General features: G+C 37.7%; 1 protein-coding gene across 3 annotated transcripts; it reads right to left on the bottom strand.

Moving 5' to 3' along the window:
* Positions 1 to 81: 81 nt before the first annotated feature.
* On the bottom strand, positions 82 to 13524 carry LOC105042545 (single-stranded DNA-binding protein, mitochondrial). 3 transcript variants are annotated; one of them, XM_073256865.1, is made up of 8 exons: positions 13362 to 13510; positions 11261 to 11337; positions 9882 to 9964; positions 9502 to 9662; positions 9205 to 9413; positions 8953 to 9053; positions 1483 to 1542; positions 82 to 735 (listed from the first exon to the last, which is right to left on the bottom strand). In XM_073256865.1, the coding sequence occupies exons 3-8, from the start codon at positions 9949 to 9951 to the stop codon at positions 719 to 721; spliced, it is 618 nt and encodes a 205-aa protein (XP_073112966.1). In that variant the 5' UTR covers positions 9952 to 9964; positions 11261 to 11337; positions 13362 to 13510; the 3' UTR covers positions 82 to 718. The 3 variants fall into 3 exon arrangements, with proteins under 3 accessions (XP_073112966.1, XP_010918112.1, XP_010918110.1); XM_010919810.3 differs by having other exon boundaries at positions 11278 to 11337; XM_010919808.3 differs by lacking the exon at positions 11261 to 11337 and having other exon boundaries at positions 13362 to 13524.
* Between the last annotated feature and the right edge of the window lie 5701 nt (positions 13525 to 19225).

Here is a 19225-nt window from a genome sequence, read left to right as displayed (position 1 = left end):
CACATGGAACTTTTGGCTGAGTGGAGTATCACCATTCTATTGAGATCATATGATCTTTAGTTTCCATGATAAAAAGCATACTTACTTCCAACCGCTAATCTATCCTCAGCAGCAACCATATATATGAAAATAATTATCAGGTAAGTTATAACAATATTCAAACAGCTGCTAAATAAATGTATGCAAGGCTTACAAGAACTTAAAAAGAACCTTCCAAATCCCTAATTTTGTCAGTCAAAGAAGAACTAGCATGCCATGAGGCAGTTCCACTAATTGTTTTGGCCAATGCCACGGATCACTTTCAACGATGCTTGGCATCATAGTCTTGAGTTATCAAAGTCATTTCGATCCATATGCTTCAATAGCTAGACTCCCAATTGGCGTTCAAGGAAGCCAGCTGTTAAAAATAAAAGCAAATGGGCTTACAGTCTCCTCCTAAAAGAACTCATTATTATAACTGTAGTTTAATTTGTGGAAGCAGTCATATATGCCTTGGATTGCTAGAACCCAGTTTAGTCGTCATTTCTGCTGCAAGGCCCATAGGAGTGTGAGAAAACAGCAATTAGTTCCAAGGCAGCCACATATTTGATGAAGAAATCAATAGACAAAACAAAATACACATTAAAAATTTGATGCTCCATGAAAAACCCGCATGCAATTCACTGGATTGTTCAGGTCAGTCCCCCAAAGGCAAGGCAGGTACTGTGCCACTGAGTTCTCAAAATAATCCTTCTCCTGCCAACAGAAGTTGAATGCTATCGTAATTATCAAAGAAAAGGGTAGTCAAGAAGACGTAGTAGAATCCTTTTTAATCTGAAGAAAGGGAAGAGCTGGAACCCACCCAGATTTCTTTGCGAATATTAAAGCAAAGATACACCCAATTTTGCTCTTCTCTTAATATGCTCAACAGAGAAGTTAAATGAAGAATTGAAGAGACGGAATTTTCATGTATTTAAATATATCAAAATTAATAAACAATTATCATTTAAAAGTATTTTGATCACAGAAATACTTGAAAATAGTAAAAAAAACGTCATACTGTTTCTATAGATCCATCGAAAGAAACTCACCATCATACTATTTTGGTGACATTATGGAATTTTGAAGTCTTTAAATATGTCAAAATTAATAAATAAATATCACTTTAAAATATTTTGACCAGACTTGAAAAAATATTCAAAATAGTGCCATGCTGTTTCAATCAATTCATTGAAAGAAACTTACCTTCGTATTATCTATAATTAGAATCCTTAACAATATTCTTTAAGTTTCTTCTTTATTCCTATATCTCAAGATATCTTTTAAAAAAATTGCAAGAAAAATGATATTCTAGAATACCCCATGAAACGTTTATTTCCATCAAAAATCTGAGAACAAGATTTCTTCCAACAGATGATGGACATCTTTTAATTAATCAAAAGAAAAGAACAAAAAATAATATTGGCCAAACAGCAATAATAATAGGACAGTGAGGAAACTTACGAAGCTCATCCAAGGAAATGTTGGTAGCACTATCCCCAGACTTTACCAAGCGAACCTTGCCTGCAAAGAGAATGCAACCGCATTATTGTTTCCCAACATTTTTTTAAAAAAATCCATTAGATAAAATGCTTGCTTTCTGTTTTCTCAGAATATAAAAATTATCAAAATACAGTTAATTTTTAAGAGGAATAAAATCCTGGGTACTAAAGAATGAGCTGTTTTAGTATGGAGACGGGAAAACCTTGCAGTCACACATCCTTAGCCTCGACAAAAAATAGAAGAAAGGGGAAAAAATACTTCTACAAACTCAGATTAACCATATCACATCTATTTATATCTACTGCCCATTAAGTCAGCTAGATTTAGTGAAAAGCCATCAAAGTACCAAACATTCTGGCCAGCCATGCTGTGGGCCAAACTTTCAAATGTTATTGTATCTCAGTAATTCAAACTTAGTTCAATAACTCCCACGACCCTACGGCTAGTATTTGACATCAAATCACTCTTTTTTCAAATATACCTGAATGCAAGCATGACCCAATAGGAGAACTCAGACCACCTGATATATCAACTTCCCATATAATGGCAGCTTGAAACCAAGGAGAAGCTATGTATGAACTCTAAGTCCTGATAGAAGAGCATATTATCTACACAAATAAACATAAGCACTGAATTTGGCCATCTCTTCCGAGAGGACTATCAGTCTTCTTCTGCGCCTCTATCATGGGACACAAATTTTTTTTTTTTAATATGATTTTCAAGGTCCAGACCTTTTCATCTGTAGTTTCAACAAATTCATCCTTCCTATCAGAGGGGAAAAAGCTAAACAATATTGCAGTTCAACCATTGTTGATTTCTGCTAAGAGGAGATTTAGTGTCGAACTTGCTTCACAAGCAAAGTGTAATATAATTCTTCACCAGCTTTTGGCATTTAGAAAGAAAAAGAAAAAAAAATGATGGCATGATGATATCAGCACTTTAGTACCATTAAAAACTCAGCACCCTAGAAGCCACCACATTTCCATACACAGTTGCCTTAAATTCACACAATTATTGAGAACATCTGATGCATTCTCAGAATGATGACATGGCACAACTATTGGAAAGATGCACAAGAATGATGAGATGAGGAAAGATTTTGGCTGTCAAAAGATAGACAAGCCCTTGCATTTTCTATGACCAATTTGCAAAGCATGTGTGATTATAAAAGACAAAAGAGAGCCTGAGATGTACATGATTGAGGATAGAGCTACTGGGTATCTTTGGATGTGGACCAGGGAAGGATAGGGACATCAGATGTGATCCCACATAAAAAGTGGCGTTGGATGTGTGGTTGTGAATTTTACATGACAGCGAGGAAGGCTTAGTTAACAATTGCTCATTTTTCCTTCATCCTGAAAGTCATCTAGTCAACATTTTTAAGCTCTATGTTTTGTGATTTAAATCTTATAGTTTGAGTTAGTTATAGCATACAAAGTCTAATGCTATGAACTAAACCCTAAAGCTAATCTCATTGAGATTTGCAGTTTATTTCGATCCCCCCCCCCCAAAAAAAAAAAAAAAAGAAAAAGAAAAAGGGAGCAAGAAAGAAAGAAATGGGTTATCTATGGCCCATGTTTGTTATCTATGCTATCTATTGCAAGAGAAGGATAACAATCAACAAATAGAAATTAAATTTTAGTGTGCAATATGCCTAAAGGAGTGGACATATACCTATTTATTTCAGAAATGATAATATTATGGTCTAGAACTAATTTGTAAATGGAGAAGGACCATCAAAGTTAAAACAAAATGTAGAACACCCAGCAAAAATGGCCTAATTTATTTTCCTTTTTGCATATTCAGGTCTTTTCTTCTTCTTCTTCTTCTTCTTCTTCCTCCTTTTTTTTTTTTTTTTTTTGGCAGTGATGGACCAATTTTGAAATTTTTAAGCACTTCTGCCCTGGATCTTGCAGACACAGACTGGTTGTGTGTTTAAAGAGGGGTTGAATGCACATATTTTTCATAGTGAATGCATATATTCTGATAGCGCCAAAACATTTTTGTACTAAATGAGCATTATTTGTTGAGTGCTGGATGCACATATTTTTAAATGGAATGGCAAGAGTGTATTTCTTCCTGGACAAGAGGCAAAAGCATCCAAAAAGTTTTAAAACTGTGCCATTTCTGTGAAATAAGTAAAAAGAAAATAAAGTGATATACTTTGAAATATCCACAAATAAAAATAGAAGCAGGAAAAATAAAACTAGTGATACTTTTGGAAGGTTTATTGCAAAATTTTTAATTCACTTTGTTGTTACTCATGATGGTGAGGATAATTAGTCAATGAGTAAAATAGAATTAGTTCTTCACTTAAATAGGTTCAAAGTAAGTTCTAGTAGATCTCAAGAGTTCCAGAATCCATGATAAAGAATAACAATAGTAAAGAGGGAGAAAGGGAAATATACATTTCTTCATCAGCATTTGGAAGAAGATTTAGATTCAAAAAAAAAAAAGAAAGAAAAAAAAAAAAGAAAACCAAGCAAAAAACTCAAGAACTACCATAAAGAGATTGCACATTGTAGAAATCCCACATAACCAACAAAGTGTTATCCAAAATTGACAAGATAAATTACTAGCAAAGATATGCCTCCATACTAGCTCCAAATCAAATTGGTTTTCTACTATGTTGGTGAATAAAAATTCAATGGAGAAGTCCTAAGATAACATGGACAGTAGTTGCGAGGAAGGATATGCAGAAAGTTGGTGTAACATCAAAGGTTGCCTTAAATAACAATTCTTGGAGAATAAGAAACCATAAAGAGGATACTAAATAGTAGGAAAAAATAGATCATGTAGAAGCCCTCCAAAACATGCCACATCCTCCTATTTGGAAGCTCAATGCAAACTTAAAAGGGAAGAAATGGGAACTAATGATCATCTTGTTAGTTCTCTCCATGTTCCATCCAAGCAAAGCCTCCAACCAAGACCCCACCTATCCATCTGCCGTGCCCTACGTTGGCTCCCAACCAAAGCCTTGCCACACTAGCCACCAAAGTTGCCATAGCATTGAGGATGCAACCGAGACTTCGAGTGTGATCCCAACCCTGACCATCAAGCCCACAAAGACCAACCCTATTGTCCTTCTCTTCCGATCACACCAATCTAGGCATTAATCCACAATTCATAGCCCAATTCCAATCTCATGATTCCACCCCGTCTTTATTCCCTATGGGTTCTCAAAGTTCATGGGGTTGATACCTTCCCCTGGATGAGGTCCCTTTGCACCACCTCAATCATCTTCTGGCTAAGCACCCAAGGAAGCATCGACTGCCAGAGACCATCTCCATGCCAACTTCCAAGTAGCCACTAGTGTCACACAGCCACCACCACGGCCATGGCTTGTGGCTCTCGATGATTCGGAGATTGGGTGCCGCTTAAAGCGTGAGCCATGTTGCTCACTTGGATGGCGACACTAATTGCCGTTGTGATAGGAGTTTGGCCAGATCCAACCAAGGACATGGCTACATGGGAGATGGAATATGTATGGTCTCAGTTGGAGGCCTAATTCCGATGGAGCGAAGAGATAACTAACAAGACCATTGTTAGTTCCCATTTCCTCCCTTCTAAGTCTACTTTGATGTCTTTGACCCAACAAACATGGCAGCTTTTAAAGAGCCCTCTATGTGATCGATTATGGAGAACCCCCTACAGAATTTTAATTCCTATGTTAATAGTCTCTTTTGCAAGATTACCAACAAACAACATAAGTTGTTGGAGCAGTCAAAAAAATAGTGGTTTTAGTTTGACTTCAATTGGAATCAGATCAGTGTGCTCGTCTTTTTTAGGTACTTGATAAGTATGTTCATTGAGGTTAATGCAGATCACAGGTTCGACCGAACAGATTCTCAAACACGATTGAAATCTCACAAACAACTTCCACACAATTTTGTCCATCCAAATAGAATGTTAGTTTTTGCTAAGATGAGGAACATAAGTCTCAGAAAGCAACAAAAACAATTCATTTCAGCATGGGGTATCTATAGACATAACCATAAACATCAAGCCTTGTTCCAAATATTTGGGATTAACATTGTGAATCCCCATTCACTAAGAACTCCTATACGTGGCTATTTCTACATCCTAGCATTCATAAGTACTGAGTTTGGATCCACTTCATAGCCTGGCATGCTTTTATGAGTGGCTGCTAACCCAACATCAAACCTCCAACCCTTTCATCTGGGCTTAGCATTGCCCGTGTTTTAGAATGCAAGCAGTGACAGTATCAAAATTTACATCACTTTATATTTATTACTAGATTGGCCAACAATTTTCTAATATGTTTTAGCACAAAGAAACACTTCATTATTTATAAATTCAAACAGCATAAGCTTGCAATATTTGTTAAAAAGCCGAAATTATAAAATTTAGCTCATGAAACATAATAGTCATGGTCCAAGCATTTGCAAGCATAAATTCAACAACACCATAATATTGTAAATAGATCCATAGCATAAATCTGCAAACAACTTTAAAGACATGTTTGGCATGCTTTTTGAAAAAAGCTTCTTGTGGAGACTTCAACTAAATCATTCTGAGCAAAAGCACTTCGTCACTTGTTTGGTGTACAGCAAATACATAACACAAAATCACTTTTTATTTCTATTTGGTATCAATATGGTTGGATCCAGTTTTCATAGAATTAGATTCAGTTTGACTACAATAGGTATGAAGGACTCAAAGCCAAATAACATGTTCTCACCTTTAGCTTAAATTGGGTCCTTGATGAATTGGAATGCACATGAATTTACATAATACATTTAGATTTCCAGTTTTATTTGCTGTTAAGGGATGTAAACCAATTATTCTCACAAAATAAAATAGGTGCCTGAATAAACACGAGCCAACATCTAGTTTCTTCAACTTCTCCCATGAATTATCATTTTTGACTTCTGGTTATCTAAGATGCATTTTTATTGGTTGCCAACACACTATTTTCTCTTCATGCAGTAGATACTTCTTTTGTGCTGTAGAAGTTGTCATGCACTCTTTCTAAGTAATATCAAACATACCCAACAAATCCATCTGTTCCCCTGAATTCATTATTGTACTAGCTCTTCCGTCATACCTAAAATTATCACAAATGAACCAACCATTTTATGAGCAGCTTGTATACACCTTTATTTTGGCTCACCCTACTAGTAAAAAGGTGAACACGAGCCTAGTTTTTGAGCTCAAAATATAAACAAACTGAACATAGCTAGGCCCAGCTCGCTCATGTTCAGAAAAACAAAGCTCAAAATTGGGGGAAAAAAAAAAGAACATATGATATGTATCACTTCAATAATGTCTAAATAATAAATACTTGGACATTTTTAAAAAGATTGGCATTTTTTTTTTTATAAATTAGAATAAATATCAACCTTGAGATCTCAATATAATGAATACAATGCTCAGTTACCAGGATGAACAATTATACCCTCACAATGGCTTCAATCATTTAGGATTTTATGATAAACCACCAAGGCCAACCCTTCTTTTGATGGAACTGGCACAACCAGTCCACAACCTTTTTCACAGATATACTCTTACCTTCTCTTCTCTTCTCATCCTCCAAGGCCCACACCATTTCATCTCTCACCCTCTCCTCTTCTAATATATGAATGGCAACCCTAAAGCTAAAACCCAACTCCATGACCTTAATCTCCCAAGCCCTTAATATTAGGTCTGCTAGTTCCTTTCCATACCTTCCTCTTCCTTCACCGACAACAGCATTGGTTATCAAGCTGAGATTGATGACAGCAATTACCATAAAAATCAGGTTTTTAATCTCTAGATCTCTCACCCATATCTCCAATTTATGGTCAGTGACAACCCATTGCTGATGATCTGTGATGGAGGACAGCAATGTTTCAAATTCACACTAGCATTTAGGGGGGTTTCTCTCCTCTTCATCCCTCCTGCAGTGAGTTCACCTTGTAAGCTAGGGTTACTTCATCATTCTCCAAACTGAAGAGCTGTGGTTCCCACCTAAGCTAGCAAAAGCTCAAGCTGGCTCAGAATTAAATGAGAGGAACTTGAGCACATCCTTTCCAGATTGACTCAAGCTTAAGCGCAGCAAGAGCTGCAGCCAACTCACTCACGTTTAGATCATTTAGACAACTACCTGTCATTCCCTAATCCTATATGTAAAATCTTGATTTAAGAAAATTGCATCTTTATCATGTGGAGAGCTGCTATATGTTGGTTAATCAAAATACACATGCTGCTGTCTTCTATAATCAAAGTCCATGGTTGCAATGTTCAATAACAGCTGCTCATCTTATGAAATATTCAAATCAGTATCTCACTGTTTCTTTAATATTATAATCAAGTGCCTCGCTGCCCATGTGCTCACTTTATTGAAAAATTAATCATTTATGAGGCTTAGGCTAACTAATCACTGCTAAATATGTGATTCATGCAAACCTTTCTCAAAAACTGAATCTTAGCTAACTGAATCTCAGGGTGAAAGTCTAATCTATTAGCAAAGGAAAATGCCTGATTTTTTCAGCTGAATCTTCGAAGTGGCTTACACAACTGCCTTTCCAGTACTTATGTTTGCAGCTTCATATTGTAATATTACATTCCTTCTCCTTGACAAATGAAAAAAGGGCATTCAACCCTCTTGGTCTTGGAAAGCTCAATCAATTAGGCTACCAACTACATCTGATTCTAGGAATGAACTACACTTAATGAACATCTCTCAGCAACTACTTTATTGCTTATAAGTTATCTAAAGTGAAAATACAATCCAAACCAGCAGTCTAGCCAAAGCACATGCATTCAAAAGAATGAAAGCCAGAAAATATGGACATGCGTGACCAAGAAAAAGAACCACCGCATCAGTCTTGAAGTCGACAGAATTCCGATTATGGTATGCAGATTAATGATGTTCTTTGAATTAAAATATGATTCACACCCTCAGTGAAAAAGAGGGTGAGACAGCAAATCTAACAGACCACAACGGCAAAAGATTGGTGGAGCAGATAATTAATGTCATGTATTTATTCTCTTGTTTCCATCATAAATGAGTTCTACTGGAAACTAAGAATATAACACTTTTCTGTCTTTTGCCAAATGAACCATTCTTCTTAGTTAAAGTAGTTGGCAAATTTTTCTCATCGCATACTTCACTTATCATCAGATTGTCATTTTCACAATCTGAAAAGTTTTTTTCTTCTCGTCCTTACACGTTTAAATAAAAGATACTGCTTTATCTCTACGATGAAAGTTTAAAACAAGTAGAAGTTAGTCTAATTATCAATTCAGATGAACTTGCTCTAGCTCTATGAAGCACTCTTCTAGACCATCCTATAGTGACATCATCATCTTTAGCATCCAACAACAACAAATAAAATTGAGTTCAAAAGTGAAAACAGAAATTTTATAACATAGTTACTCATAACAAATAACATAATTAGTGAATGGTGTATAACATGCTTAACATACCATCACGGCGCACGCAGATCTCAGGTACATTTTTAACTTGACCATTGATGCTGTCATTGTAGACTCTAGTTTCAATATCCCCCTCAATGAAAACAGCAGAGCTGAATGGAGGCACCAAATTTGTAAAAAGGTTTTTGTTAAAAACAATATGGGGAAAAGAAAGAAATGGTCAAAACCATTTCTATTCAAATAAACTAATGCCAGAAATGTGATATTGAAGAAGTCAATTGTTTAGAGCAAATAATAGCATACTTCTTCACCAACTGTTGAACAGCATATGCACCAAGATGTTCATTATGAACCACGATTCGATGCCATTGAGCAGGTCTTGGCAAGTGTTCAGCTCCAATAATTCTTTGATCATACATACCCCCTGTTCCAACAGTAAATATGGTTATAGTCCGTCCATTCCTCAAAATTTTTTGCACAGGTGTCTGCCCAATTTTTCCACAAATGATTGCCTATTTGGAAGAGAAAAGATATGTTAGCATTTGCATCTTAAGTTCATCATGAAATAAGTTCAACAGAGTTCTGAATTAGCAACAGTACCTTATGCACACCTCTGAAACCCCAGCCCTTCTTGGGGTCTACACCTTGGGGTTCCAACCCTCTCTTTTCATCAATAAAATCATCATCTTCTATATCATTTTTCTCTTCATATTCATCAAAGGACATGGTGGAGTGCCATGACTGTGACCCTCTACACATGCCTGAAAGTATGCAGAAAATCAGGGACCTGTGCGTTCCCAAAAGTTTCTAGCATTTTACTCTACATTTTGCATGGATGCCCAACTAGAGGTTATAAATTGCTCTTGATAATTAACAATCATGTTCTTGCAAAGCAAATCATTTACAGAATAACTACCAGAAGCTTATACCAGCCTTTACAAATATTTGAGGCAGCTTGCCTAAAGTTAAGATAGAATTACCAATTGGAAACCTGGAGTGCATTGTCACTTCTTTGATACACTTGAGAAATCCCCCTCTCATTGAACCCATGTTCAAATATCAGCTGCAGTGAAATCAAATACATAGTAAACATTGGAAAAAAAATCTATATATATCATGCAAAGTCAGTTCAATTACTTGCATCTGTCAAAATAACTTAAAGAAAAATGAAGTTCTTGAAAGCCGACAAAACCAGATTATTTGTTACCTAACAAGAAAAGGAATTGCAAATTTATATAATGAGGAGAAAAACAAGCATTCAATTTGATTCCTCTCATTCAACAAAAGCAGACCAAAATAACATGTGGAATACAAGCAAAAGAATCCATATTCTAATGCAACAAGAACTACACATCATAAGGACAAAACAAGTTGATTCTTTTTCTACATTTTTTCTCTTTTTCATCTTTATTCAGAAACAGAGAGGCAAAGAGATGCAGCTCCAGCACATATGTGAACATTCATATAGAATTTCCTAACAGATCTCAAGTAACTGCCTACATTCAATGCAATGTTTACTGTGTTAATTGGCATCAATGGCTGCATTATAGAACTATGTGGTGATTATCTTGAACCCTGAAACGAATCCCTGAACCCTCAAGACATGAAATTTAAAAAGCATGAATGGCAAATTAAAGCACCATTGAAGAAGTGGTGCAACTGTTAAGTGTGGATTGCATTGATTGTGGTTCCTAAGTGCTAGGCAGAAATTGAATCTGGATGGCATATGGGTCTTATAAGGCCCATGTGAAATAACCAAGGGTCCTTAGCCTCTCACAAATTATAACAAGGAAAGCAATTGTAGTAACAATTAACAAGGAAAAAATAACCATGGGTCCTCAAGCAACTATCCATATGACATGGCCTGAAGATACATCAGTTACAATTAACACATGACTTCTACATAAAATATAGTTCCAGACTTCAAACTTTATTCTAGTTATAACACACATAAAAGACATTAATTCCATACCTAAGTTTTCTACAATGGCCTTCTCTCTTTTATTCACATCAAAAAATTTCAGTAGGGGTAAAATAGGAAAAGCAAGGTTTAACTGGCTGCATGGTTATCTAGTTAATTTAAAAAAAAAAAAATCAGTCCCATTCTGTTCTAATAAAAGTCCCATTCAGAGGCATTGGAGGTTGAAGTTAACAGTGCAAAAGCTCAAAGCCATACTTGTAGTTCAAACATGCCCTAACAACAAATTATCAACCCACCTCACCATACATGGTTCTGTAGTGTTGTTATTATTCAAATTGAGACTACAAGAGCAGCTAAAGTATTATGGAATGGAAGAAGCAATACAGGATAAACCGAAGAATTAAAAAAATGGAAATAACATGTTCTAAATAGTTAAACCTAATTCTGGACATTGCCTTTGAGCTGTGAATTGGTCAGGGTATCAACGCTACAGCAGATATGCAAGTACTTATCATCTGAAATATAACAATTCAGATACATAAAAAATTGAGAACATAGACCATTTATACAAGGAATGAACAAAGATTCAAACAAACACAATAACATAACAAAATAAAATTGCATCATAGTTGGATGACATACACTGAAGCAAGTAGTACACAAAAATGAATTTAATTTAAATAATGACTCAATAAGCTCAACTGATAAATCTAATTCTAAATTAGGAAAATTAAAAGAAACTTCCATTCCACATCCCTCAACTGATAAATCTAATTCTAAATTAGGAAAATTAAAAGAAACTTCCATTCCACATCGAAAAGTTGCTTGAACAACAAAATGGTGATTGGTTAATTCATCCAAACCCAATCCAATCCCTACGACAACATATGAGCAAATAATTATTACAGAAATCCAAGGACATTTATGTTTAAGGCATCCAATATCTTCCCATATTTTGATGAAAGACTATCTGAAGAGCACTCCCCCCCCCCCCGCACCACACAACAAACACAAAAAAAAAAAAAAAGAAAGAAAGAAAAACTCCCTGAGGAAGAGATAGAGACATATGTGGTGATAATATTACTGTACAACCAGTAGGCAACATCAACCCCTAAAGCCTCCACACATTCCCTTCTCTCAGTATTCCCTCATTCTTATCTCATCCATTCCAACGCCCTCCTTGGCCTTAAGGATTTAGACAATGAGCTTGCTGTTGGCAAAGGCAGTGGTAGCACATCGATCAAGTGGAATGCAGCAGGAGGGATCTCCATCAGTCAAGCTCAAACCCCTCCTCACCATCACCCCTAGCATACCGACCACCACCTTTATAAGAAAAAATTTTAAAAAATTGAAATTTATATATATAAGTATCTATGGGTCAGGTCGGGTTGGGTCAAGTTTGGTGGGTTTGAATATATATATTTCTATATATACACGGGTCGGTTGGGTCGGTTTAAACCGAAACCAAATTGAATTTTTTCAGTTCAACACTTTTTCAAACTGAAACCAAACCATATGTGTGTGTGTGTGTATATATATATGTGTGTGTGTGTGTGTGTGTGTGTGTGTGTCGAACCGAAAAAACCAGTTTGGATTGTGTTCGCAATTCAGCAGGTTTTTCTGCAACCCCAAGTTAGGAATTGCAACAGGTAGGATACTCGCAAAATTGGCCCTAGCCATATCCAAACCTGTTTAAAATCTTACTACCTATACCCGTCCCAAACCCGATTACAAAATTATCCAAAAATCCCAAACCTGTCCATTTTGTAAACTCACCAAGTACCCGAACCCACCTAATTAACCTTTATCTGGGTCACATTATGCAGGTACCTGAACACACCCGATCAATCCGAACCTACCTGATCAATTCAAATATCAAATAAAATTAAAATCTAGAAGACAATGAATCAAGAAAAAGCAATACTTCAAAAAGAAATAAATTCACATATATAAAATCAATACAAGCAAGAATCAAAGAGCAAGTGAACCTTTCAGAAAACAATTAGACCACCAAAAAGTAAGGAAGAGGACATGTTAAACCATGAGCCTTGAGTCGGTCTCTCTCATTCTGTGGTGGCCGGTGCAAGCTACCATGACACGCATTTGGCCCTTGGAGTTGAATAGCGCGTGAGAAAGGCCGTGTTCATGCATCCACATGACGGTTCAGAAAGGTGGAACTTAGCCTGGTGCAAGTCTCACACCATGGATTTGGTTTCATATTCATATTATCATTATGAGAACAGAACTCGATAAATTGGGAATTTTGTAGCCAAAGAAGAATCTTTTCGATTAAAAATCCCCCAAGCCCCACAAAACCATCATCCTTCTACCAAGATTAAGCTCTCAAAACCTCGAGGGACCAACTCGCACTGCCACAAACTCACACAAAACCATCATCCTTCTACCAAGATTAAGCTCTCAAAACCTCAAGGGACCAACTCACACCGCCACAAACTCACACAAAATCCCATATGCTTGAGACAAAAAACCCCAACCGAAACTTAAGAAAATGATCAAACTATGTGGGAAAAGGTCTTACCTTTTAATTTTGTTCCATCTTTCCTTTGTTTTCGTTGATTTCTCCTACGGTTTCCCTCGGCTTTTCCTCTGTTTTTTCCGTCGTCAGGAGCCTCAATCGGGTGGGAGGCTTGGGGCGGCCGAACAAGGAAGCTCAGGCGATGGCTAAGCGTTTAGTGTTGGGTATTTATTTATATATAAAGAGTTTAAAGGTATAAATATATTATCAATCAAATGAGAACCGTGGCTTATTGGTTTGGGTAGCGGTTAAGCCATGGGTCATACCAAGGGTGGCGATTGGATAAGATCGGGTTGGATTGATGCAGATCAAAAAAATTATCAATTTTAATTTAATTTATTTATTAAATATATCAAAAATTTATATATAAATTTGATCTGTCTATAAATAGATAATTCGATCTAACTCGCATAATCTATTAATTAAATAGATCAAATTAGATTAAACGGATCAAATAAATTTTTAACGGATTAAATGGTCAGAAACAAGTTAAATATATTTTAAATAGTTAAATAGGTCTTAAACAAGTTAAATGGGTCAAATATCTCTAATCTAAATATTAAACAGATTAAATAAATTTATTTATTTATGATTCGAATCTGTTTAACCTAAATTTAAATTTGCTTATGGCGGTCGAATATAGATTGAATTGGTGGGTCAAATCACATTTAGCCAGCCTTAGGTAATATGTTCCTATTATATATATATAATCGATTGGGATAGCGAATATTCGTTAGTAAATTTTAAACAAGTCCTAAATTCAAACCGATTTTAATTTTAGATCTTAAATCCTTTTCAAATCCTACAAGATATTATTAAATGAGTCTTATTAGGATTTGAGATGGATTGGATATCTAAAAAAATCCATCTGACTACCGTTCCTCCCCTACTTGTGGCCCTCCACTATGAAGATGTTAGTGTCGGGGCCTAAGGGGAGTTCCAATACATTGGTAAATACTCAGTGGAGCTTCAACCGACCGTAAGTAGCAATGATGGCAAAAAAAAAAAATCAGGCTGGCATCATAGACAAAGATAATCTTCCACTTCCACAATGCTAGATGGACTCTCATGGCTAGTTTCTTTTTCTCCTCCTCAAGAATCTCAAAAGGAACCCTCCTCAAAAAATCAAATTAAGTACTAACCCTTAACCAAATCAAGAGGTAATAGTTGATGAAGCAAAGGGAAATGGGTTGACTTATGACTAAAATCCTCGAGATAAAAATCAAAATCCTAATTGAATTGAAGAGAAACCAATTACAGTAAGTCTCATTCTAACAAACGAAGAATTTAAGGGGAAAAAGAACAAATAAACTATCAAAAATTATATAGAAAAAAGAAGCTAACAATTTTCCCTAGATACTCTAATTGTCAAAAGGAGATTATCTCGATAACAAAACCCTAACCTCTAACCTAGTTAGAGCCTTACCCAATTAAGAGTTTGACACTGCTTGTGGAATGAATAGAACTTTTTATTCTCCGTAACTCTCCTCATACAAAGGAGGGTTATTTTGGGAAAAAGAAGAAGAAGAGTGGTGTTATTAGGAACATGAAAGGGAAAGGGAATTGGCAATATATTAAAAGGGGAGAGGAGTTCCGAAAGCCTCGATCTCCATAAAATTATCACAAATGCCATAACATATTATTTGAGTAGAGTACCATATATCGAGTTGGATCGTTCCTTTTTTTTTTGTTATAAGCATGCGACCACATCATTCTGATATAAGTACAGTGTAAGAAGTCAGAATACAAAATATTACACAATGCTCCAGGACATTGATCTCCTTATCGGTGTGGTCGGCAACAAAGAAAGTGACCCAATCCACAGTCCTATTTGTCTCTCAATAGATGTGTCGAATAGCCACTATAGAAAAATGACCGAGAGACTTCCAAATATCATAGAGCAGTAGATGAATCCCATTTGCTTTGTCTCATCATGAATCTAGCCAATGACTATGGTAGAGTCATTCTCCACGAAGATTTTCTTCGCTCGCAACTCCTGTTGTGCGTAGATGATGCCCACCCAGGAGGCCCAAAGCTCCATTCTGAAGACTGACGGCTCAAAGAAGGGTGAGTCCACAGCAACCAGCAACCTATCATCTGGACCCTGAATGACATACCCCGCACTACCTCTACCATCCCTGATACTGCCATCAAATTGATCTTAACAAATCTCGAGGGAGGCTCTTAGGAGATCAAAAGAATCCTACAAATCACTGCATGTGCAGCAAGAGAGTTTCAAAAACTCGGGATGCCAAAAGACTATTCAGTAGTGTCGAACTGACAGTACTCCTCTGTAAGACAACAAGCTCTCTCTAGCACTTGAAACACCGGCACAACCTTAGTATTGAAAATCAAGCTATTCCTGGATAGTTAAATTTGATGGGCAATATATGCCATCCTACCATCCAAGGGCTAGCCCTCTATTATGCTCCAATAGATCGCATTTAGGAAGGAGGAAAGCCAGGAGCCACTAGTTGCCCTCAAGATTGGCCACCCGTCATCTCTCGATCAAGCATATTCTCAGACAATGAAGCAGGACATGATCCATCATCTCATCCTCCAGTACATAGATCAGGCAAGCAACCAACGGCTCCATTTCTCGATCTTTGAGAAGTGTCTAAGTCGGCAATCAATCTCAAGCGACCTTTTAGAGGAAGAGTCTGACTCTGAAATGGACTGCCACTCTCTAGATTCAAGCAGCCTTATTCCTCCACTTTGGTATTGGCCTGCACATCACAATGAGATCTCTAGTAGGGATCTTGGGGTAGTATAACTGACCCCACATCCTCAAATCATAGCTTTGATGGATAAAAATAGCAAAGATCCTATCAGCAAGCTGACCACCAAAGAGACAAATGACATCCTGCCCCTATTATCATCAGTGATCAACTCACAAACCTGCAAGTTATCATCCACGTCTATGCTAACAAAGGTTGGCCAATATGAGAAGGAGAGGCTGGAGATTCAAGTATCCTGGCTCATATCAACCAAAGTTCCATCATCAACTAGCCACCTAACTTGGGCCATTACTACAGGAGTGTAGATATAAATCTCCCTCCAGATAAGGAGCAGCTACGGTCAAAATGAATTTCGGATCTGTGGCTCCAAATCTCATATCGAGCCTTTATCATCCTACTCCATGAGCAGTCAGATTGGGTGAGAAATCTAGCAGCATGTCTAATAATCATAGCCCCTCTCATACCTAGCAAGGACTGGATCTTTAGGCCCTCATCCTGCAAAAACTGGCAGACAACCTCCTAGAAAAGCAAATGAAGCCCATGACCATCCTGTTTGGAGCCCCAAAGAAAATTTTGAAATGTTGCTCCAGACCTCTGATATAAGAGCACAGCATAATAGTGTTTGACAAGAGATATATCAGAATGAAACTTAAAACAAATCTTATGAGAGTAGTCCTCCCCATCATAGAGAGAAAATTGGCTTGCCAGCCCTCAGGGCACTCCCAAACCCACTGCTCTATAGGCCTACAGTTAGTCCTCCAAAGTCTTCACCCTGTGATAGAAACCTTAAGATAGGTCAAAATTCTGATCTGCTCATAGATCCCCAGCCTATCTCGAATCATCTGCTTCATCTGAATTTTCATCTTGGGGTGGAACGTGATAATGGACTTCTATAAATTCATAAGCTTACTAGATGTCTAACAGTAGGCCTCAACGATGGACATGAAGCATCTCACGTTCCACATTGAGGCCCGACCAATGAGCAAGCAATCATCTGCAAACAGAAGATGCGAGAGTGGCTGCATCTTAGGGTAGGCCAATAGGGCTCCAGTTCTGCCCCTCGAACCATCGCTTGAAAAGCAAGAGAGAGAGCATTAGCACATAAAATAAACAAGTAGGGAGAGAGAGGGCATCCTTGATGAAAGCCACCCATTGAGTGAAAGAACTCCATCGGAGAGCCATTGATCAACATGGCATAACTCAGGACCTCCACATAGTCTATAATCCAATCAATCTATCTATCTTGGAAGCCGAACTCATGGAGCATTTGACATAAGAATCGCTAGCTCATCTGGTCATACATCCGCTCCATGTCCACCAACTTTATCACCATCACGTTCTGACAAACAAGGGCATGCTGCAAATCATGCATAAACTCTTGGACGAGCAAAATATTGTCGATGATGTAGCAGCCATTGAGAAAAGCATTCTACTCCTGACTAATCAAACATGGAACAATCAGCTTCAGACGTCCAATCAGGATCCTCGCACATACTTTATAGAGAGTTATATAAAGGTTGATCATTCTGAAGTACCCGGAGATCGATGCATCAGGTCTATTTGGGATGAGAGCGATTAGCATCCTCTTCCACTACTCTAGAATATCTTTTGACTCCAAATATCATTGCACTATCTCAGTCACCTCTCCACCAACAATCGACCGATACTGATGGAAGAAGTAAGGTGGAAAACCATCCGACTTCAAGGCTTTATCCTCCCTGAAAGATCAGAGGGCTCCATGCACCTTCTCAATCGACACTGGATGAGTTAGCACCTTATTCTCCTCATTAGAGATATTGCATGTAGGGTGGGATCCCTAGAGATGGTCATCCGCATCTAAAGGATGGTCCAACGAGATCTGAAGAACTGAAGAATCTGACCTCTAATCTCCTCACTGTCCTCCACCACCCTACCATCATTCTCCCTCAGCTGTCTGATGCGATTGATAGACCTTTATATCATCATCGATCGATGGAAGAACCTAATATCCGATCACTCTTCCTAATCCACTACACCCTTGACTTTTGCCTGTACAATATCTCCTACTGTCTTAATAAAGAGTGGTGCTTAGAGAGCTTGTGGTGAAGCTCCTATAGGTCAGGCTCCTGAAGACCCCCTCCTGATTCTTTCTCCTTTGAAGCTTTATAATGTTTGCCTCCATCCCTCTCGATTTGCCTAAAGATGTCTCCAACCTCAAGACAGTTCTATCGGATGAGCCTGCGTCTTCCCAACTTGAGCCTTCTAGTCCCTCGATACCTCTTATCACCATGAACTCTTATCACCATGAACTAGCATCCTCCAAGCCTCCCTAATCAAGTCCCATGATCTCAAATAGAATATCTTGAACTTCTCAAACCTAAATGGAGCTCTGGACAGATGTGGGCCATCAATAGTGATGAGAAGCAGATAGTGGTCCAAAGCAATCCTTAGAAAGTGCTACACTTGGTGTTCTAAGAGCCGCTGGAACCAGACAATGGTAGCAAGCACCCGATCAATGTTCTTCCAAACCCTATCACCCCCAAGTCGATTGTTGCGCCAGGTAAACCTAGGTCTGGTGTAGTTGAGATCAATAAAACCCAAGCCACCGATGAACTCTCTGGAGTCAATAGTATCAATATACTACCCACCATTCATCTTCTCATGGGATCCTATAATGTAGTTGAAGTCCTTAGCGATAAGAAAAGGTAGGCCCTACATCATCAACCTACATATCTTGAACTAGAGAACCATTCACTTTTTATACTCGATGCTCGCGTATACATTCGACAGAAGTCAAGGGCCTTCGCTATGCTTCGAGATGACTAAAGATACATACTGCTTGCATCTCTGGAAAGCACCATCCTGATCAAGGCATAATGCCACAGCACCATGATCCTTCTGGATAAACTCCTAGACTCCACCGCATAAGTGCTCCATGTTGGTGCGATCCATCTTCTAGCTTGGGCAACGCTCATCTTCTACAGCTGGATCTCAAGCAGGACACAGATATCCGAGCAGTGCTGCTGGATGATTCTTTTGAACGTCATCCAGAACGAGGACTTTCCCACCTCTCAGGTGTTCCAAATTAGCAGCCATATTGGGGAAGCTGGCAAGGAAGGGGATCCACACCAGTACCTCCCCTCCATCTGA

The sequence above is a fragment of the Elaeis guineensis genome, chromosome 4, assembly GCF_000442705.2.
Source record: "Elaeis guineensis isolate ETL-2024a chromosome 4, EG11, whole genome shotgun sequence".
In the NCBI taxonomy this organism is placed as follows: Eukaryota; Viridiplantae; Streptophyta; class Magnoliopsida; order Arecales; family Arecaceae; genus Elaeis; species Elaeis guineensis.
Note: the sequence above shows the minus strand (reverse complement) of the source record. Positions and strands in the feature narration are given on the sequence as shown.

Bases quoted from the DNA above. Each gene is read 5' to 3' on its own strand.
- LOC105042545 (XM_010919808.3), bottom strand. From the start codon at position 9,951: ATGGGTTCAATGAGAGGGGGATTTCTCAAGTGTATCAAAGAAGTGACA. The intron at 9,663-9,881 runs GTAATTCTATCT...GCATACTTTCAG, and splicing joins GCACTCCAGGTTTCCAATTG to GCATGTGTAGAGGGTCACAG. The intron at 1,543-8,952 runs GTATGTTAAGCA...TTCTCTTTGCAG, and splicing joins GATCTGCGTGCGCCGTGATG to GCAAGGTTCGCTTGGTAAAG.